Below are 24,570 nucleotides of genomic sequence, written 5' to 3'. Positions count from 1 at the left end.
CCGAATTACCGGTACAGTGAAAATGTACCACCGTGAAACAACACCAAGGTCAAACGGTATACCGCTAAAAATGCGCACCTCTAGTAAAATGTGTGTAACTTCACAATTTTTCATTCATTCATTCATTCATTCATTCGTTCATTCATTCTAAAGCATCTGCATAAATGCGCTGTTGGTACGTTCATCGTGAAGTTATTCAAGAATTACGTATCACAAAAGTTCCTAGTATCACTAGTAATATATACCGATGGATCAAAAACAAACAACCCACCAAGAACAGCAGCAGCAATAGTCATCCCTGAATTCAATATACAAACGGGATCCAGATTACCTGACTATTCCTCGATTTACACCACTGAATTCTGGGCTATACTTGAATCACTACAATGGATCAAAGACAACCAAATACCTAAGGCAGTCATTATAAGCGATTCCCTGAGCGTTATCAAATCGATCCAAAATCGCAATACACACTCTAGGGAACAATTCCTCGACAGAGCATGCTAATCAATCGATGATATCACCACAGCACTTCAATTAGTCGAGCTCATGTGGATACCGTCGCACATTGGAATCTCTGGCAACGAAACAGCAGACAAAGTTGCACAAACCAAACTAGGAGATCAAAACTCTATCAAGCTTAACTATAGCTCTACCGAAGTACTAAGCTTCGCACAAACATATATAGACGAAAAATGGCAAGATTTTTGGAATTCCACAACAGGTAAAAAGCACCATGAAATCCAAAAATAGATAGGAACATGCAGCTACCTAAGGGTACCTATTTAGAACAGAAAACCATATACAGGATAATAACTGGAAAATATTTATCAAAAACAAAAAGGAGATTGGATCACAACACAAAGACCCAGTAACTAGCTAAATAAATTTATAAGCCCCCCACACAAAAACCCACAACATATCATTCAATGTTATAAAAATATTAATAAATAATTCACTTAAGAAACACCTATCAAAAACTAAGGAAACCGCAAAATCGGATGTCCTAGATGTCCTTAACGAACCGAGTAATCAGCTAGGACTCCGGTCATAGATGTCCTTAACGACTCTGGTCTCTTGCTAAATAAAGTATAAATAACATTCAATCACAAACCACAAAACAAACTAGGAGATTAAAACTCTATCAAGCTTAACTATAGCTCTACAGAAGTACTAAGCTTCGCACAAACATATATAGACCAAAAATGGCAAGATTTTTGGAACTCCTCCACAAAAGGTAAAAAGCACCATGAAATCAAAAAAAAAAAAAACGTAGATAGGAACATACAGTTACATAAGGGTACGTATTTAGAACAGAATACCATAAACAGGATAATAACTGGAAAAACTAAACTAGCAAGCAGTTTTGGAAGGTTTATATTATCCAAACCAGCAACCATTAACTGCTTTAACTGCCACACCACCGAAGATCTACACCACGTATTCAAAATATGCCCAAAATATCAACCCGCTAGGAAAATATTTATCAAAAACCAAAAGAAGATTGGATCACAACACACATACCCAGAGTTACTTATGTACTCTAATAAAAATAAACAATCAGCATATAAAAATATAAATAAATTCGTAGATTCAGCAGGACTTAGGAACAAAATACAATTACTATCCGAAAAAAACCAAAAGACCCAGTAACTAGCTAAATAAATTCATAAGCCCCCCACATAACAACCTATAACAACCCACAACATATCATTCAATGTTATAAAAATATTAATAAATAATTCACTTAAGAAGCACCTATCAAAAACTAAGGAAACCGCAAAATCGGATGTCCTAGATGTCCTTAACGAACCGAGTAATCAGCTAGGACTCCGGTCATAGATGTCCTTAACGACTCTGGTCTCTTGCTAAATAAAGTATAAATAACATTCAATCTCTAAAAACAGTAATAAATAAATAACTTAAAGAGGTAATATCTAAAAACTTATAAATAACATCAATAAAACAGCATAGAACACGTCCCCTTTCTAGAACATTTTGAAGAAAAAAAAAAGAAAGAAAAAAGAAAAGAAACAATTATATATTTTTGAAAAAAGCAAGAAACACCAGGCAAATGCAACAAGAAACCAGCGATGTGAAGCAACCAGGACCGTTCCCGAGCTCTCCTTCCCAGTAATGATAGCAACCATTCAACTGTAAGGGACCTTTATGGACCCACATATTGAGGCCAAACTATCAGGGTTCCTTGAACCCAAAAAAGCCTGGTGGAGGTGGCACCATTCCCTTCCCCAGGAACAACTAGCAGGCTGCGGTGCAGTCAGAAAAAAAAGTGGCACATGCACAATTGTGCGCACGCCACTATAATTAAACTCAACAACAACAAAGTATCACTAGTTGTACAGTTTACATACTTCAATGGACGTAAGTATTATACATTTGTGAACGAATTCTTTTCACACAGTATCCATTATTCTAAAATTAAACTCTAGCAGCAGAGGGGCTGTACAGACCGAAACTTTTTGCACAATAAACCCCTCCAGGAAACTATTCCTCGATAGAGGGCTTATTTCGACGAAATAAACCCTTCTATTCAGAATACAGGACAAAAAAAAAATGTCCCCCGAAAACTCGAAGAGTTTCCAGGGACAAAGTCGTTGAGTTTGCACTGACAACTTGGGTTACTTCAATAAATCTGAAACAGTTTCCGTGGCGGGGTCGTTATTGAAAAATCCATGGGTCGGGTCCATCCCCTCTGCTGCTCTGGGAAATGAGTTTCCAAGGAAAAACATTTTTATGTTAGCGGAATTAAATCATTGACAAATAAATAATGGCAAATATTGGAGAAGCACATACGACTAGATTAGCTCGAGAACGTCTCGAAGCAATTCAGAAATTTCTTCCTGTCCGTGATAGTGTCAGACAAAAATTACAACTAAGACAGCAAGCACGGGAAGGCTTTGCAGAGACTACGGAGGAATTATTTAAACCCGTGACCAAAGCTACTGAAAAATCCGCAGCTGTTACCAAAGAGGCTTTAATAGAGCAAAGGAAAATTTTACAGGATATTTCAGCTGGACTTAAACCCCCGCCTCCACCCGATGAAGTTGTTGTGTCAGTACCTGCTGGTAAGCGAGTAACAGGGAGAATTACTGACCCCGCCAAAAGATTTACGCCGGATTATATTGAACTTCTTAAAAATGTACCAGAAGAGAAATTACCTGAGACAATACTGTTAGGATTGATTAGAAGAGATGTGTCTTTAAACCCAGAACACGGTTCTATGACAGATGATAATTTTATCAAATATTCGTATCGTATACGTGAAAATAAAAAACAAATCAGCAGGGACGATACAAAATACGATAGACTTGTAGATGCTATACGTAAACTTGAAATTCCACCATCGCAACCTCAAGAAGAAAAATCACCGTTGCAACACACAGAACGACAACAATATCCTTCACGGCGAAGAGCAATAGATCCTGACCTAACTCCGTTAAGTGAATACGAGGCTGCATCTGAAGGAAGTCCGCGGGGCCAAAAATTCAAACAAACTAGGTCGCCGATAATTAACTTAACAACATCTTCTGAAAGTTTGCCTCAAGATATTTTATCCCCAAGAATTGTACCATCAACAGGGGAGGGTTTAGGATCCGGTTTTATTGCCTGCCCTAATAATATCATCGATGATGTATCACGGTTGGAAGTTCTCATCGGAGGAAGACGTGCCGGAAACAATTCTCCGGAAATTATAAATGAAGCCGCAGATATCTGTCAGAGACTATTTCAGCGTGGCATCATGGATATCAGCATCTACCGGGGGCTCATTGATGAACTCGCAGACGGTTACCACAGCGACTAATAATTAAATTTGCTAGCAAATTCAGTTAGATAAACAATAATTAAATAAAATGATACTACACGATTCTTTTCGCAGACCAAGAAGTGTCAGAGTAGTAAACTCACGATTACCAGTATACGAGGTTGTTTACGGAGATGGAGTCGGTGATGTTGTTAGGGATTTAGTCACAAGAATCGCTCCGAAAGCTGGACCGTTAGCAAAACAATTCGCGATGAAAGCCGCTGATGTTGTCAAGGATAAAGCCATTGGCACTGTTGGTAGTCTTGCCGGGAAAGCATTTCAATCAATCAAGGATCGACTAGCACAGCTGATACGAAAAAAAAAACCCAGTCGAGAGGTTGGTGCCAGTAAAACTACCATCCACTGAAGCTATGCCGGCAAATGTTAGTAGCGTAGTAAATAAGGCCGTAAATCAGAAATTAGCTGAGATCGCAACAGCAGGAATTACCTCCAAAGCGTTGCAAGATAGTGTAACTGCTAATTTGATAGCTGGTAGTGGTTTCCGGTGACGATAACATTTTAATTAGATCATCACAAATAATAATAATGTTTGCACGAAAATCCAATGACGCGTTTGATATGTCCAAACCAGTACTTAAAGATGATTCTGTACGTGATTTTCAATATTATTCTTATGAAGCACGTGATCCTAACCAACGCGGAAGAATTGAACTACAGGTCCAGGATACAAGTAGATACTTCTTGCCCGCTGAGGCCTTCATCGAAGTTGAAGGTAGGCTTTTAAAGAATGATAACACTAACTACGGAATCGGCGACCGAGTTGGATTTGTTAACAACGGCATCATGGCGTTATTTAAATCCGCTATTTACATGATAGATGGAAAAGAAATTGAAACAATTCATGATAACGTCGACGTTGCCACAACAATTCTCGGGTTGGCGAGATACTCGGATGATTACACCAGATCAGCCGGACCATCAATGATGTTTGCAAAGGATATAACCGACAGCCCCGAGAACAGGAATGTAACAATGAATAATGCCGGTGACGCAGTTGCATCGATGAACGAAAATTTTAATTTGGGTTTTGCAACACGTAGATCGATGTTAAGTGGAGATGAAGAGTTCTCAGGTGTGATTCCATTGTCTCACATCTTTGGATTCTGCAGAGATGTCCACAAGGTCATATTCGGTGCCAAACACACAGTTGTACTTGTGCGAAAACCTGATGATAATGACGCTATCTGGCGAGATGCTGCTGTTGCCCCTGGTCAGGTAATACTAACTAAACTGTGGTTGTGGATGCCAGTGTTGTCTCCGTCAATCACCGAAGAACAACGACTGTTGTCTTTCATGGACACGGGCGGTAAATCACTGCTATCCTGGAAAACAACAACCACAGACGTTATTCAGGGTGATAATGGTGGGTTGTTTACATGGCATATATCATCGCAACAAGGAGTATCAGCACCACGACATATTTTCATTGCATTTCAATACCGTGCTAGAACAGATAGCCAGGAAAGAAATCCAATGGTATTTGATACACTTGGAGTTTCTGAAGTTTCGTTGAGAATAAATGGGCATCAGGAGCCATCTGAGGATATATTAATAGATTTCGAACATCATCGTGTCGCACGCGCGTATCATCGTCTGATGTCATTTATGGGGCGCGACCTTAATGTAGACACTGGCCTGCAAATATCACAGCGAGACTTTATGAGTTTATATCCGATTTATTACTTTTCGCTGGAACATCTTGATCTGGTTAAACAATCTGTTGTCGACCTACATTTCCGAGCTCGTGTAGGTGTTCCTGCTGGTGGTTACAGAGCGATTGCTGTCATACTCTCCGATAAAGCAATGCTGCTTGAAGGTGTTGGCGGACGAATGAGGGTCATCGACGCTCCAATCGAGAATATGTAACGCAATTAAAATCAAACTTAGGATATAATGTCATACAGTCATGTTAATGTCACCTTGACTTCCGGTCAAACGAAGAAATTGCAATCAAAGAACGCAAGCACGTGCGGGACATCAATAACACTAAAACGAGATCAGATTACTGGTGGTCCAAACAAATTGTCGTTGACTAATACTCAGCTTAAACATTTTAATAAGGCACTAACAGCAAAAACCGGCGTCCGACTTGATTTCTCTGCTGCAGCTATCAAGGACATGACTAAAACCGGTGGAATATTTCCTCTTCTCGCAGCAATACCGGCGTTGATTGCCGCGGCAGCACCAGCCGTAGCAAAAGCCGCAGCACTCGGTGCAGTTGGAACTGCAGCTGGAATGGCACTAAAAAAGGCAACGGGAAAAGGATACAAGAAAAAAAAGGGACGCGGTCTAAGACTACCAGGAACTCCACCATCATGGTATCCAAAAAAATTCTAACGCCGTTGAGCAATTTTGATTTACTCGATGCTGTTAAAAAATTGCGTGTAAAACATTTCAGAGGCGTATTTATGCGAGATCAATTACCGCAACGACCGAATAATCCAGAAACTGGCATTATCAATCTCGACAACAAAGATGGTCCGGGAACTCACTGGGTTGCTTACGCGATCGATCCACGTGGAATTATCTATTTTGATTCGTACGGTTTAGCACCGCCAGTTGAGTTTCTCAAGTATGTCAGCAGATTTTCTAATGTTCCAGTGTGGCAGTCGACGTTACCAACACAAACATTAATTGATCCGCCCATTTGTGGGAGGGAGGTTTTAAATGTTCTTGATGCAATCTCAAGAAATCCAGCAACTCCTCCTCATAAAGTAGTGTATGAATATACCGCATCGAGAAATGCTAGCATTTGAAAAACAGCAATAAGAATAATGGTGGATATTTACGGAAGACCTTTCACACGAGGAGGTAAACCAAGCACAGATGCTGATCTCTCAAAATATGCGACCAAAGATGAAGTCGATAATCTTTTGAATATAGCTGGAGTTGACCCAGATGAAGTTGCTATTTTCCAAGACAGGCAAGGAAAACTAAGAACGAGCAACATTAAGTGGAATGATATAATTCGCAGAGTTCTTGGAGCTACCAAGGATAACTTCGTTGCATTTAGTGATGGCGGCCGGATCAAGGACTCGAATATATCAATCGCAAGCATCAAAGACAGTATTGATAAAGGTGTTGATAAATGTGTGAAAAAAGCCGGTGACACGATGACAGGCGAACTCAGCATGAGCGGCAACAAAATAACCGCGTTAGCGAATCCCGAATCCGACCAGGATGCGTCAAACAAACAATACGTGGACATCGTCAACGGTAAACTAAATACGCTGCGTGCAGAGCATGATGTTCACGTGGGCGCGTTTACAAGATTTCGAAGAAACTTCGTAAAAACTGATGAGGTCGTGGATAAGTTCTTTGGGACTCCTCCAGTCGTCGATGTAAAACTCGCTGATGTAAAGACCGACATTAACACGATCAAACAAACACAGCAGGATATCGTATCGGGTATTCCTGATATCGTTAACAAAACCAGTTTGATTAAAGTTCCCACTGGAGTTACTCCGGGGCATATCACCAACATCGTATTCACGGTATCATCGGGATTCGCAACATGGTCACGACAAAATAACACTATCAAATATACAGCAACAGCCACCGGTGTTTACAGGTTGTCTGTGTTTTCAGCCGCTAAATTTGAAATCTTCACAACATATCCTTGGAGACATTCCACCGATAAGTATTCCGGGGTTTGCACTGTAATACTAAACAGCGGAACCGAGGAAACATTTATGCTTGAAGCCGAGGACGATAGTTTAACAGCAACATCTTACTGGTTTTGTTTGGAATTCGTCGCTGCAACGCCTCAATTGGTTACCGCGTAATTGAATAATGTCAACGACGCCAGATGCTCAACAATATCGATACAATCAAGTCCGTGAGTGGCAATCTGAGTTAAAAACTGTCATCGAAGTAACTAGTCAAAAAGTAAAAAAATACAAGCGCCGCATAACAGTGCTGGATATTATGGTTTATTCAGTATCTGCCGTTGTTGCATCTGCCGGAGCAATACTATCAGCGGTCACTCCGGTAACTGCAGCAGTCGCCGCCACGATCTGTGTTTCCGCGGCCACAACAACAGCTGGAGTTTTCGGCATCATAGCAAAAAAAATATCATCATGTGCTAACACAAAATTACACGATTACACGACAAAATTAAATACAGCCACGACCGCATATCAGAAATTATCATCGCTGATATCATCATCGTTAGACGTGCAAAGTAGCGACGCTACGATATCAGATTCTGAATTCAAACTAATGTCAGATGCGTACAATGACTATTTGAAAACTAAACAAATAAATAATGTCAATAGAACTGCTTCAACAAATAGTCACAAACACAACACCGGTAAGGACCACAATGATCTCAGTGTCCTCGACGACACCAGAATTCGGTATTAATTTTCGAACTCCAATTCCAGTGAGTGAAATCGCGTTAGCAAAGCTCAGTGTGTATCACAGCTGGCCCAATGTTAGGTCGGCATCATTTGGTGGTCTGCAGCCAAATAATTCATTCGTGTTCGGGAAAAGCAAAGCCGACTCCGGCGAACAGGGTGAACTTGACTGGAATACAATTACACTTCCCACTGGGAGTTATCAGATCGAAGAAATCAATAATGAGATACAACGCCAAATAAAACGAATCACCGGCAAGGAAGCCAAAATATCTATAACAGCTCATGAACCAACGCTGTCTGCGGTCATTGAAATCTCAACGCCAGGATACGCCGTGGATATTTATAACAGCTCAATCCGAACATTATTAGGATGGCCAAAGGCCCCCGAGGTTAAACCTCGTCCACCAAAACCTGAAAAATCGGATTTTATGACCTATAAAGAAGCACTACACGACCTCGAGTACAATTATTATTTACTCCTTGCAGATCAATTACTAGCAAGAAAAAGTACTTTAATGCCCGATACTTGGAGTATAGAAGCTCCACGTGTTAAGGGGGGGCAGGAGCTCCGTGTTTACCGTCTAGATGATATAGAATCTGAATTATTTATTCCGATCAATCTAGTACATAAACAACAGCTACAACTCCTGCGAGTATATTTCCAAGATTATATTTCTGATTTAACAAGTCCGCGTGATAATATTATCACAACCATAGAAAAACTAAACAAACTCGCATCGGCCATGGAAACTATAAATCTAAGAATAATTCAGGCTTTACTGGATCTTAAAGACTATATCGATGATAATTATAGACAGATAGCCAGAGCAGATTTTGCAATTAAATATGGTATTCAAGTGAATGATATTTCAGATTTTAAATTTCCTGGATATAACGTGCCCGAGCTGAGAAAATCAGTCTCTGATCTCATCGATCAATCTTTCGAAGATATTCTTGCCGCGTACGAACGAATAAAACCACAACCTGTTATTCTCAAGCACGACAACAGTACAGCATCCGATGGCAGACACATCTCACCCGGGATCGTAAATATCACAGATGTTATTGCGGTCAATCTTGTATGTGACGTCATCGATGGCAGTTACAGCGCATCAGATACTACGACGGCACAACAGGGGTTTATCCTGTATACGTTCACACCAAGAGACCCCCCTGGTTTTCTGATTGTGCAAGAACCAATCAATCCGGTCTATCTACGGTGTCATAACCCGTGGTTGTCAACGATAAATTTCAAACTCACCGACCAGAGGGGGAATTTGTTGGACCTGCGTGACGAGACTGTTAGTATAAACTTACTGGTGAAGTCCTAAGTCAAGGGATCCATAATATTTATAATAGTTTTTTTTTCTGCACTGATCCATTTTCGTCATTTTATCGTGCAAATACCCTATCAAAACCAGCATAAGTTATCGTTGAAAGTGCTAGCACGCATTTAAAAAAAAACGGTTGTGTATAATGTATCAACCCGAGTACATTCATGCACGAGTTCATATTCATGATAAGCAAATTCTTTACGAGGCAATAAAAACCGCATTTCAAATACAGACATTCCCAGAACAGTATTTCCCCGTTAAAATAGTTATTGACGTGTATGGTGACGAAGACTTCTTGTTAACTCCGTCACAATTAACAGAGCTACAGCAAAATCATATGATCATAGTTTGGTGTCAACGAGAACAGATTATGAACTATTCTCATTCCTGTATTGATGTTGAAACGCTTAAGCAAATCCTGAAAATCTGAAAGCGCCCTTCACTTGAGAAACTCTTTGAGTTTCCAAGGGCAAAAAAAATAATACACTTTTTTTTTTACCCGTGGAAATGTGCTTTACACTCCAAGCGGGGGGGGGGGGGCGCTAGCGTTCTCAGGTTCTACTTTCACTTTGTGCTGTGAGTCACACGCTATGCGGTTTATACTTCCTTGTCGGCCTCGTAGTCAGAAACACTAGTATTTTTGTCAGAAATGCAAGGCATTTCCGTGTCTAGATTCTTTATATAACCTTTTAACCGTCTCACCCTGGTGCTAATTAATTTTCGAGTCTCATACTCTTGTGACAATCCAAGACGAATCTTCTCAACTGCACGGCACAGTGGAATAAATTCAGATACCTGATTTTCAGTTATCCCGGCAAGTGATCTGTAAACACGATCTTGCAAACCCTTAATGAACCTATAACGAGCAGGGAGATTGTTCTTCCCCAAGCGTGATAGCTCATTCAAGGATTCAAAATCTGACATAATTGTTTCAGTGTCTAGTAAAATATTAAAACCTCGCTGTTGTAATTCTTTAATTTCAACAAGTATGGTATTTATATTTTCGTGATTCATATTATTATATATTTTTATATTTTTAATAGAAACACTTTGCATGAGAAACGCTAGCTTTCCAAAACAAAACGAGACAGTCGGAAACATTTATCCCCTGCAAGGGCCTAGATCGTCAAATAACGTTCTAGAACCCCACGAGGACTGCTTCCGACATGACAATACAACATGTAACACGAAACACTTTATCCCCTGCAAGAGCCTCTAGATCGTCAAATAACGTTCTATAGGCTCAAGAGGACGTGTTTAGTGAATTGACAAGGACAAACATATAACACGTAACTTATCCTAAGGACGGACCCCTCTGACTGCCAAGTGACTCAGAGGCACATTTATTTACAAGACGAGACAGCCCTGGCTTCTAGGATCGAGTTCTCTAGCAGGCCCGGCAAACATTTATTTGACAACACAAACAACCTTTACCTCTGATTCGAGTATCACAGCAAGCAAAGGTACAATGAACATGTAATCTTATCCTAAGAGACGGTACAGAACAGACAACCTTTACCTCTGATTCGAGTATCACAGCAAGCAAAGGTACAATGAACATGTAATCTTATCCTAAGAGACGGTACAGAACAGACAACCTTTAACCTCTGATTCGAGTATGACAGCAAGTAAAGGCACAATGAACATGTAATCTTATCCTAACTTATCCTAAGACCTTATCCTATGACGACACAAACATACACAGGTGGGTCATTTTCTACGGTCAGCAGCAGAGCAAAACCATCCATTGAATCGACCATTGGATGGTGCACAAAAGACACCCGCCATTGGCGGATTAAATTTATGGTTTTGCTTGCGCGTGCTGACTTTCGATCGACCCAAAGGTCTTAGGGAGCGATTTCGTATATAACCCAACTGTTACTTGCGAGTTGGAAATTCGCTCTAGCAGTGGGCGGGACTTGTTTAAAATATTTTAATTGTATGTTTTCTTAAGCGCGGTCATATAACAAGCACAGAAGAGCAAAACAGTCGGATATATTCAGTAAAACGAGGATATTGTTTGTAAAAAAATATATATTCTACGGTAAATAAATGATTACATGTTATGAACTCGATAAAATATTTTATCAAGGTGGCTTTCTTAGGGGGAGCAAATCCTCTGACCAGCAACGACAACTCTGCAAAGCGTTACACACTCTCGGAGGAGTTATCGTCGTTTGTGTCAACGATAAGAGTTATATAACAGAATGAAATCTTCTGTTTGAGCTTCTTTGAAAATGCTGTTTTGTAGATCCCATCTGCGACATGCTGTACAGAAGGTGGACAAATACCGAAATACCTACCGGCTGCGCTCATTGATTGAAATATTATTTCTTCACGAGTCTCAACATTCACAGATTTCACTGCTCTTCTTATAGCTGTTTTACATTTAACTCTTCCTCGTATGGTATTCTTGCTCTGAGTGATCGCTTGAAGGTTTTCAATACTGTTATCAAGTCTGTTCCCGTTAATATGATCAATGACAAGGCCTTTAGGGATCTCTCCGTTAAAAACCTCATAGACGAAACGATGACATAAATACCTCCCTTTCCTAACAGTAAATCTTAAATAACCAGCATTATCAACTGTACCAACTTGTTTCCTCAGCCTGTAGTTTCTCACTATGCCATCTCGGTTTGCCTCATAATTTGGAATAGTTGGATGTCGGACGAATTCTTGATTCATTATACTATAAGCAAATCATTGTCTAATTCATAATTTGTCTGAAAACTTATTTATGTAATCACGCTCGCATTTGAGAGCGTTATCACAGTCTGGATTTTTTTTATCATAATACCGTTTTAGTTCTCGATAGCGTTTTCCACCACACGCTGAACATAATTGCGTTTTTCCTCGTACTCCAATGCCGCATCTGATACACGGTATCGGTCCTAGACTCCCACCGCGGACCTGTTGAGCATGTTGTCCACAGTATTCGCCTCTGCAGGGTTTGCTACACGGCGCTGATGAATTTAGTTTGATCCACTTGCATTGGTTCATCATATAATATATTTGTCTATTTAAATATTTGTCTTAATTATAATAATGGGTTTTGAAAGACTATCCAGAATAAAACCCATATCAGGTTCTAGATTCGATCTTGACCGGTTAACCGCTGATCCACGACGAAGAGAGTTAGCAGAGGTAATTGGTGTTATCAAGAATGCCAAAGAAGAGTTTCGTCGTGATGGTGCCGCACACACGTGGTCTTCGTATAAAATTATCCTCGGAAACGCGAGCGTTTCTCGGGAAATGCAAAGCATTTCTCGTGACCGTATCATTGATGCTACCATGAACGATACAATCGCGCGTAACATAATTGGGTATCTCGACGATAGAAGATATTTCGTACAGATAAAATTTATTGTTGGAGTCGGCGAGGGAACGTGGATTATCAGAGACAAACTAGACCCTGTTCTTGATGCCAGAGGCGTTCGTGGAAAAACCGTTCTGTTAAGTAAAGACTCAAAACCGGGAGTACTTGTTGGGATTGATATACCATATTATGCCAGAGCGTATCCTGTGACCGCAGTTGTTTATGGAATTTATCCGATGAAGAAACCACGCGTTGATAAACTCAAACCGATGAAGGTGTCGGTGTTGAATTGTGTAGCTGAGCGAGTAATGGAACATTTTAAAAATGCAATGCGAGGAAACGGCCTAACACCGCTAAGACAAACTAAAATAACAGCGTGGGCGACACGAGTAGCGGATAAAGGAGCGTCAATAAATGATGTTGCTGAGCTAGAGCGATTACTAAAATTTCCTATAACGGTTTCATCGTTAACCGGTGAGGTATTGTATGAGTGTAAATACAATTCCCGTGGAACACCAATAACTATTATCGATCATAACAGTCACGCCTGGACTGACTCGGTTAGGATATTTCCGCAAGACCGTGTTGTGAAGTATTATCCGGAATTGCAAAGCAATTCTGGGAGCATGTTTGATTTTATTTATCAGATAAGTAAAACCGATCCAGTGTCTGTGTGGTTATTCAGAAGTAGCGAAGATGGAGAATATGATCAGTTTGTGAGACCCAACGGGGAAATATACAGAACAATGGCGTTACAGCAGGAAATGAAAAAACTCGCAGAAAAATATCATGCTGGCAACACTGATACGTTACTGACACACTGTTTTACTGTCCCGGGTGTTGTCGCGCATGTAGCCCGGGAACGAAATTAATGGAGACCAACTCCGAAAAGTTTTCTTGCTGATATCCAGCAGAGCTGTGTCGAATACGGACACGGCGGTTTGTGGAATACTCAGTATGATCACCGCGGTATGATATCCGTGGACATGACGGCGTGTTATCCAGGAAGTTTCCTTGGGCGTGGAGAATGCAGCGAATATTTTAAACGGTTTGGCCACGCTGGCAATACCATGACAAGAGTAGCTGTCAACGGTGTTTTACCCGATTTTGACTTGACCGGATTTGCTTGTGTGTCGTCGTTTAAATTCGCTAAGGATTTACATCCTGTGTGTTATGTTTGGTTTGGCAGACATTTCGTTGAGAAGCGATGGGCACCGATAGTGTTATTGCGATACATGCTTGACAGTCGAATACTGTTGTCGCTGACGGTCAGCGAAGCGATTATATGTTATTGTCGTCAAACCGAAGTTTGGTTGCCAACTCCAACGCCGGTTACGTTAGAAGAAGTCATCGAAGATTGGTCACGAGAATATCCAGAAACTTCTATCGACGCTATCATCAAGAAAGCTCCTGAAGTACTTAAAAGCAAACTCAGAAATGATGAAAGCACAGCAAAAGATCTAGGACGAAGAATAATAGGGAAATTCACTCAAGGTGGAGCGTATGATCATAAACAACATCACAGTCGATTAATCATGGACAAGACTGAATTGGATCTTATTGTCGCTGATGCAGCCACGAACAACATGTTCTGTAACCGCAAAGATGTGTTTCTGTCAAACGGGGAAAAACTAGGGACTGTTTTTAGTTATATTGACGGAGAATCATCTCAGTACATACATTTGAGATCTTCGATGCTGGCTTATGTATCCATAAATTTGTTGTCGATGATCAATAGATTCCCTGTTGCCGCAGTGAGAGTTGCAACGGATTCATTTTATATTGATAAAAAACACTCAGCGCTGTTGGATAATGTTATATCGGATGATCCATCGTGGGGCTCGTGGAGAATAAAGAATGAAATGTTACACGGATATTGTAAATCGGCTGATGTTGAAATCGAGGATGAGTATCGCAGCGCAGAAATATCTTCGATGGTTTCGTCGGGGGCAACTTCGTTGTTGCCGCCGGTGCACGATCCTGTTACAAGACACAAAACAGTTTATCTGAACGGTCCTGGTGGTTCTGGTAAAACAACTCGAGCGATTGAATTATTTAGAAACTCTGACATGATTGTGCTAACACCCACACACAGACTTGCCAGGGAGATGAGACAACGGGATGTTAACGCGTGCACGTATCACAGTTTTTTCAAATACAGCGGCGGCACGTGGACACCTGAACGAATGGGAACGAAATATATTCCCGAGAAAATCATCTGGGATGAGATAGACACTGTGCCGTTGGATACATTAAAACAGTTTCTGGATTGGCTGCTAAAGAAAAATACCGCAGTGGTGATGTGCGGCGATCATGGTCAACCACCCCCATTTACAGGTGAATCTCCACACGAGTGGCTGAAAACTTTTGTAGATTATTATGAGGAAATAACTAACGATGTTAGAGCACTCGATGAAACGCTGAAAGAGTTTAAGGCACTGATCAGGCTACAAACCAATAAAGTCCAGTGTGAGATAATGCGTGAAATAATTCCAGAGACTTCGCTGAGCGACTTTTGGGAAACGTGGAAACCAGGTGATTTAATTGTGGCAAGTAGAAAGATAGTCAGGGACACACTTCAGCAGCGGTTATTTCAGTTACATCAGAAGAAATTTCCCATGTTGCCAGTGCCGTTGTGTTATAGACCAGCTGATACGCGATTGCAGAATATTGATGTTGATATTCCAGGGCGCCTGACTGCGTCGGGTCCGGAGAAACAGAATTTAGTATTAAATGATATTGTCACAGTTGATGTTGATGCTGTTGAACAGGCACTGAAAATGAGCAAATCCCCGTGGACGCTAGGATACGCTATGACCATCCACAGTTCGCAGGGACTAACTATTTCAGATACAACAGTTTGGATTGTTGATGATCGCATCGAGTGGTCAAATTTAGTTTATTTAGCCGTGTCAAGAGTAAGAAGGATAGGTCAGTTACGAAGAATTGTATTAGATGATGTTGTCAACGACAGCTCAATCGCTGATGACACAATAAGAAAGAAATTAGCCGGTTACAAACAGAGCGACAAAAAAAATGGTAGAGAGTTTGATCCCAAACAAAGTTTGGATGTTGAATTTGTAATACAATTACAACAACAGCAGAATAATCACTGTGCGAGTTGTAATTGTTTATTGCTGTGGCAGTATTCGAAAAACGACCCAAGGCAATTCACCGTAGATAGAATAGATAGCAGTCGCGGTCATACACGTGAAAATGTGATGTTGACCTGTCTTGAGTGTAACCGACGCAGAGGTGTTGCTGCAGTTATTTAAATGATTGAATCACTTCAGTGCGGATCACTTTAGTGATCGGGGTGGTAATTGTGTATCCTCGGGAATCACCTGAAGTTGCTCGCGTTTAAATCCGCGTTGAGGAGCAGTCGAATCTAATCTGTAGATTGCGTTTCTCCCAGTTGATCTGGTTATGCTGGATATCTTATGTGTAGTAACACTCCATGTGGGATCGGTTGCTCTTTTTTTTCCTCCTTCTAGTTCGCCTGGTTCGTATAAATACCTAACGGTGACATTACCCAGCAGTGGGGACGCTAGCGTCCCTGGCTGCGTTGAAACATTTTGTTGCTGTTGTCCGCGTTCACTGACGCGGGGTATATATTTTTTTGTGATTGCATTTACAGGTCTCATGTTTGTTGTTCTGGTAATTTCATTATTCAGTGCGGCTATCACGTTTGGCAGTCTTGCAACCCATTCACGAGATCTCGTATCGTAAATGAATTCCCTCGCGTACTGGTATCCGAATAATCTCTCAGCGAGTGTTCTACTAAATCGCTCAACAATTGCCTGATCCCGATGAATTTCAGTATGTCCTCGTCGTATGGTAACGTTATGCTGCTTTGTCAGTGATGACACCGCGCCCTGAAATTCCTTGCCAGGATCAACTTGTAATAATCGTGGCCAGTTTAGAGGTCCTCGTTGATAAATTCGTTTAAACGCAGAGGCGACTTCGGACGCTGTTTTAGTCGCTAACGGTTCTGCTTCTTTGTATCTACTGGCAACATCAACTACTGTTAGCGCGTATTTGTATATTTTTCTACGGACAGTATCATGAGGCAGGAATAGTATGTCAGCCTGATGAACTTCATTGGGCACACTAACATCAAAATGTGCAAAGTTGATTTGTCGAGGTGGTGGTAAGTAGATTTGCCATATTGCTTGTTTTGATAGCCAATTTTTGGCAACCTCGCGTGTTACTGATGCCGCGTTGGCGAGTTTATTAATTGCTGAGTTACCTCTCCAGTATCCGATTGGGGAATAATAAATCGCTTGCATTTTTATTTAATTATCCAGCGCCTAATACTAATTTAGATTTCATCGCTGATCTTACTAACCAATTAGCGAGTGACTCCTTAAATGATTTATTTTTTATGGCGCTTAGTGCATGAATTAATTTCACATCCGCGATATGCCTGTCTTGTAGATCTTTACTTCGATAAGCAACATCATGTATGTGACACGCTGCGTCGATAGCGTTTATCGGATACTCTCCCGGTTTTGGTTTAGATTGTTCATCAAGTCTGATATCTAGTCGGGTCCCTGGACCGCAGTAATTGTATCCTGGGAGATGTTTTTCTCCGGGATACTTTGCCCAGGGAGTTCCGGGGAGCTTTCCAAGTTTGGCTGCAATGTCACCTCCGCTAAATTCTCGCTTTTTTTTTGAAATCTAAATTTTTTTGTGCCACATCGCGTACACTTACCAGAAAGTGCTTGTCTGTTATTTTTTGTTGTAATGGTTGTTAGATCATTCGTAGGGGTTCGTGCCTTACACTTCACACAATATAGATCCATAATTATTATTCTTTATATACAAATGGAAATTACAGATTTTTCTGCGACAAAAAAGAAAGAGCCAGTTAAGCATAATTCAGTGCTACCAAACTCTATCCGCGCGATTATAATTGGGCCATCCGGTTCAGGTAAAACACAGCTGTTGCTGAACTTGATAATGAAGTGGATGAAATGGGATAAACTGTATTTGATAGCTCCATCTGTAGATGATCAACGATGCTATAACGTTATAAAAGATTTTAATGAGAGTGCAAGCGCGCTGAGTAAAGACGGTGAGGATGTTGTTGAATTTATCACTGATATCGAAGAAGCCCCCAGCGTCGAGGATCTTGATGAATCAATTAACAACCTAGTAGTGTATGATGATGTTATGTTGGACAAGCAAAAAAATCCCGCAAGAATATTTTCCCGGGGACGTCACAAAAACACTGATGTGATTTATGTTACTCAGCGTTATACACAAATTCCTAAAGTAATCAGGGATAATTGTAATCTTCTTGCGATATTCAATGGAGTTGATACACATACACTGAGAAATATTCATCAAACCTGGTGTGGTGGCGATATGGATTTAAATAAATTTAAAAATTTCTTCAGTCATGCTCAAAGAAAACCTCACGGATTTGTGACAATAAATTTACACGATCCCAGAACAAGATACCGTATTGGACTTGATACACTATTTGCAACATAAAAATGTTTTTCCTTGGAAACTCATTTCCCAGAGCAGCAGAGGGGATGGACCCGACCCATGGATTTTTCAATAACGACCCCGCCACGGAAACTGTTTCAGATTTATTGAAGTAACCCAAGTTGTCAGTGCAAACTCAACGAGTTTGTCCCTGGAAACTCTTCGAGTTTTCGGGGGACATTTTTTTTTGTCCTGTATTCTGAATAGAAGGGTTTATTTCGTCGAAATAAGCCCTCTATCGAGGAATAGTTTCCTGGAGGGGTTTATTGTGCAAAAAGTTTCGGTCTGTACAGCCCCTCTGCTGCTACTCTGTTTAATAATAATTATGCACTTTCCCTCCTTGACATATTATAATTTTCGCAAAAATATTTTATGTAGGTCCTTTTTGTCTCGACCGCAGCAAAATTAGTACCCACATCCCCGTAAATACCTCCTTTATCCCTATCATATATCACAGGAGTCTGACGTTTTATCAATAAAGTACGGCGAAATCTCTGACAACATGAAATCACATTATCGGTAATATAAATTTATATTTATATTATATTACCGATAAGGTGTTTTTATGCTGTCAGAGAATTCGCCGTACTTTATTGATAAAACGTCAGACTCATGTGGACTTATACACTGTGATCCCAACAAGACAAATAATGCAATGCCTTTTGCCAAAATTAAATGTTCTATTCTCTGCAAAAATATTAAAATACAATATATTAGCAGTTCAAAACATTTAATTAATGCACATATTTTTTAATGCAATTTCACTTTCTTTGTATACCATTTTTATCTTACGCCCCTTAAACCTTACATGAAGTCAAGTTCGGTTTATGTTAATCGGAGTTCCTTTGACCTTTTCCATTAGGTGTCAAATACCAGTGTTTGGAAAGTATGGGGTCCGTCACCCAAGATAACTGTCCATAGTGTAGAAATATCAGGAGAAATTGGGATTAAGTCAATTAAAGGATAACCGTGTCGCTTAGAATATCACATATATGAAATTAAATTCCTTACTTTCTTTTAATCACCATTCCATCACAGGCATGGACTATCTCAATTTACACATCTACATTCATGGAGAAGACAATATTTGTAGCATTGATGTTGATAATCATTCTGAAAGGCGTCTTGCAATTTGGAACGTGCAGGCTGGTTAGACAATTCCATATACTTCTGATAAGTTTACGACTAAGGAATAATAAAACTGCCTGATATAAGCAAGCTGTATCCTTAATCAAGCACTTCTTGGACCAAACGTCGTACACCTGAATTATTCCACGTCGCTACTAGTCGTAAGACCATGTTCGCTTTAAAGCGTATGATATCTGCTACTTATGACGAGTGTGTGTGTGTGTGTGTGTGTTGGGTTTCTAACATAACTTTAAACTTAACAATTTTAGTTATATCGCTACGATGTCTGCAGTGTGTGATGTCTAGCACTGGGGCATCATGCCTCAGACATGTAGCATCATCTCCCACACAGTCACATTATTCAGACACTAAGCCGAATAGTTTTAACACTATCCTCTTAATGCTGAGCACCAAGCCAGACAGCTGCATGTACCATTTTAAAAAACAATTTTAAGTCTTTGGTATGACTCGATCGGGGTTCAAACCCGCGACCTCCCGGACAGAGAGAGAGAGAGAGAGAGAGAGAGAGAGAGAGAGCGTTATAATCTCAACATTCATTCGGTAGCAAATTAAAAGATCCCCACGATACCTTTACACAAGAAGTGACTTGCCTTATATATTGTCTAACAATTGCGGAACAAATGGAGAACACATTGTTGTGCATTAAAACTATTTCATCCCATTTGAGACAGCAGTAAATAGTTATCTATTACCACACTATTAAACGTCAGAGCATATCGAGGTCTACCTGCTATTCACATCCCAAACGTGTGCGTCTAAATTTGACCGTCTTTCAACGCTATTTTCGGCATTATAACTATAACTCAATCTTAATTTCACGAATTTCGACATTTTTAATCGGACAAGAAAAATTCCAAGTCAAGTTTATGAAAATTTATAAAACAGTGCCATGGAGAAAAACAAGACCGGAGCACATTGTTGTTATTGAAAGTGTCGTGCGTGCCATTTTTATGTACGTGTTTGGTAAACCATTTTGCTATTATGGGTTACCTTTCTTCCAAACAGTGACAAAGACAGTCCAAGTACTCTTTTACTTAGGAAGTTGAAAACAACCCAAAACACCGGTAACAAAAAAATGTATCTGGAGTGTAATGATGTAATGCTGAGAGAGAGAGAGAGAGAGAGATAGAGAGAGTACCGTAGATTAATCCCTTGAGGGTTACTCTAGACTTGAATCCCGGGAGAAGCGTCTGAAATGCTTTATGATACAATGTTGTCTGTTCATCGTCCGGTAGTATAATGGTCTTTGCTTTAAGGTCATCTTGTACATGAAGAAGGGATTCGTGAGACTGTATTGTCACTGATGTCAATACAGACACAAAGAACACCAGCCCAAACTGACGAACATCCATAATATCGTTTTTCTTATGCTGAACTGGTCACTCACTGTTTACGTCTACTTAACAATGGATGACATACATCAATACATGTACAATCCTGACTCACAAGCCCTGTATTCATGCCTGTATATGGCTATTAGGTATAAAATATTGCGTCTGCAGCTAAAATAACACCCCAGTGATGATAATATACACTGGGCTCCAACTAGATCATTTCTCGAGAAACGACACGGAACAACTGGAATGTTATGCTCTTTTCTAGTATGTGTGTATATATATATATATATATATATATATATATATATATATATATATATATATATATATGTGTGTGTGTGTGTGTGTGTGTGTGTGTGTGTGTGTGTGTTTTGAAATTAATTAAGTATAATAAAAAAGCTTTACAAAATAAATTCTTAATACTTGCTATCTAATTATGTCGTATTTGTTTTAAAAAATTATTTTTCATTGATCCATTTAATCTGACTTTTTCTTCTTTTTTATGGCACTTTTATTAATGTTTATACTTTAAATATGTGTTTAAAAATTAATATATTTAACAAAGCAATATATTTTAATTTTTATTTGTTTATTTATGATTCTTTATTTCTTTAGTTATATTTAACCATTAATATTAATTAGTTTTTGTTTCTATTTGTATGTAACTAGAAGAGACTGAATTGAAACGTTTTCTGTAAGAAGGTACCGGTAGCACAGAACTATTTATAAAATAATTAGTCACTGAGGGAAACTCTTATATTTTACAGTAATAAAGTTTACACCTCTTTGGTGACGTCTGAAATAAATGTTTAGACTTTAGTCTTAAGAGAATAGTTTGAAGGCAGAAAAGATCTAAAGCGACCATTACTATATACCCATATATTAAAGTTTTGCAGATATAAATTCTAGTTGAAATTGTTGCATGATGTCTTCAATAAAGATATTTAATGTAAACTATATCTGGAATGTATTAATATAAAATATATCTGGAATGTATTAATATGAAATATATTTGGAATGTATTTAATATAAAATATATCTGAAATGTATTTAATATAAAATATATCTGGTATGTATTTAATATAAAATATATCTGGTATGTATTTAAGGTCTAAAGGAAAAATATATCTGGAATGTATTAATAAAAAATATATCTGGAATGTATTTAATATAAAATATATCTGGAATGTATTTAATATATAATATATCTGAAATGTATTTAATATGAAATATATCTGGAATGTATTTAAGGTCTAAAGGTATTATCTGGAATGTATTTAATATAAGAAATATCTGGAATGTATTTTAAAAGGTTTAAAAGGATTGGTATTATACGCCATAGAGCTATAAAGATACAGTTGTAAAGATTATTCCAAGTTGTTGCATGATGCCTGCATGCCATTTTTAAAAATTTATTCATTTAAAGAATATTTAAATTTAGGAAAGACCTTTAATGGAGTTGTTGCAGAGAAAGAATACATGGAAGATATTTAAGGTCTAAAGGGGTTGAATAGCACCACTGAATTATATTTCACTGTTATGGAGGTTATTCCAAGTTGTTGCATAATGCTTTTATGCAATTGTTGGGAATTTAGTCACAAAAAGACTATTTTAAGGATAGGAAAGATCTTGAGGGGAGTTGCTGTATGAATTGAAGATTTGTAAAGATATTAAAGGCCCAAAGTGATTTTTAAAATTTTTCACATCTATGGGGCTTATTCTAACCATTAATACATAAGTTGTAATATTATTAATATTCTATGTTGTTGCATAATTTATGCGTGCCATGTTTGGAAATTTAATCATTGAAAAGACTATTTTATTGCGACAAATGGTCTTCAGAGGTTTGTTGCTGAAAATGAATATTTAAAAGCTATTAAGGAATTGTTATTATTGCCTCATAGAGTTATATGTCACTGTTATAGGATTTATTGCAAGTTGTGGCATGCTTCAAAGAGTTGTCTTTCACAGTTACAGGGTTTATTGCAAGTTGTTGCATGATACTCGCATGCCATTCTTTGGTTCTTGTTGTTGTTGTAGAGTTTAACGTCATTTTTCAGCACACGATAGGCTATACATGGCGGCCAGTATTAATGGTGGAGGAAGAACCTGGGAAAACCCCGGAAAGAACCACCAACCCACAAGAAGCTACTGACTGACAAGCTTTCTCACATACCCACATTGGCTGAATCCGAGACTCGAACCCGCGCAGACAGAGGTGAGATGACAGTGATCCCTAACTGAGAGTGCCTTAGACCACTCAGCCACTCGGGGCCCTGCCATTGTTTGGAATTTAGTCCTGAAAAGACTATTTTAAAGGTAGGAAAGGTATTGATTTGGAGTTCCTGCATTCAATTCATCTTTTGAAGAAATTAAAAATCTAAAGGGCCTGTTACTATTGCAACATAGAGTTATATTTGATTGTTATAGGGATAAGTTGTTTCATGATGCTTGCATGTCTTGGGGGGGAGGGATTCAGTCCTAAAGGGACTGTTTTCAGGCTAGAAAAGGTCTTGTGGGGAGTTGTTGCATAAAATAAATATGATGGTAATAGAAAGTATGGCATTGCTACAAAGGGTTACATCTGATAGATGTCTAATAGGGATCTTATACTGGATTAAAAGTATTATCATCTGGTATGAATGATAAGATAAGAAATAGAATTGTATTCATGTTCTTATTTACAGTTTTATAAATATCAAACAAGCAACAAATACATATTTAGAATGATTTCTGTGGATGATGACTTCAGCCTCAATATGGTGGATGCCTCCCAGTCTATTACTGCATGTATCAGTACCTTGAAGTATTACTGCATGTATCAGTACCTTGAAGTATTACTACATGTATCAGTACATTGAAGTATTACTACATGTATCAGTACCTTGAAGTATTACTACATGTATCAGTACATTGAAGTATTACTACATGTATCAGTACATTGAAGTATTACTACATGTATCAGTACCTTGAAGTATTACTACATGTATCAGTACCTTGAAGTATTACTGCATGTATCAGTACCTTGAAGTATTACTACATGTATCAGTACCTTGAAGTATTACTACATGTATCAGTACCTTGAAGTATTACTACATGTATCAGTACCTTGAAGTATTACTACATGTATCAGTACCTTGAAGTATTACTACATGTATCAGTACATTGAAGTATTACTACATGTATCAGTACCTTGAAGTATTACTACATGTATCAGTACATTGAAGTATTACTACATGTATCAGTACCTTGAAGTATTACTGCATGTATCAGTACCTTGAAGTATTACTACATGTATCAGTACCTTGAAGTATTACTACATGTATCAGTACCTTGAAGTATTACTACATGTATCAGTACCTTGAAGTATTACTGCATGTATCAGTACCTTGAAGTATTACTGCATGTATCAGTACCTTGAAGTATTACTACATGTATCAGTACCTTGAAGTATTACTACATGTATCAGTACCTTGAAGTATTACTACATGTATCAGTACCTTGAAGTAGATGAACTTGTGAATGTGATCTAAGGTGTTCAAGTACTTAATTCCAAAATATATCACTACACATACCAAGATGTACAGTGAGTGATTTCTCTCTTTTTCCTCTACCCCCACCCAGATTTATGGTATTGTCTTATCCCTATGGAGCCGTGTCTTGTCTTTAGCATGTCTTGTTCATACCAAAGAACTCGACACAAAATTTTATTTAAGCTGGACATGCACTGATC

The 24,570-nt window shown here is 38.9% G+C and overlaps 1 protein-coding gene across 2 annotated transcripts in view; it reads right to left on the bottom strand.

Moving 5' to 3' along the window:
• LOC149780298 (bactericidal permeability-increasing protein-like) overlaps window positions 1–21,072 on the bottom strand; it is a 53,479-nt gene extending 32,407 nt beyond the window's left edge. Inside the window, exon 1 of one of the 2 annotated variants that reach the window (XM_089937129.1) lies at window positions 20,639–21,072. In XM_089937129.1, the coding sequence (XP_089793255.1) occupies window positions 20,639–20,852 (214 nt within the window). In that variant the 5' untranslated portion in view covers window positions 20,853–21,072. The remainder of the gene's footprint in view (window positions 1–20,638) is intronic. The other variant, XM_089937128.1, reaches the window with a different exon arrangement.
• Window positions 21,073–24,570: the final 3,498 nt, after the last annotated feature.

Source organism: Sinohyriopsis cumingii, chromosome 16 (assembly GCF_028554795.1).
Source record: "Sinohyriopsis cumingii isolate HCF-2022 chromosome 16, ASM2855479v2, whole genome shotgun sequence".
Classification (NCBI taxonomy): domain Eukaryota; kingdom Metazoa; phylum Mollusca; class Bivalvia; order Unionida; family Unionidae; genus Sinohyriopsis; species Sinohyriopsis cumingii.
The sequence above is the reverse complement of the archived record's forward strand: the minus strand, read 5'-3'. Positions and strand labels throughout refer to the sequence as shown.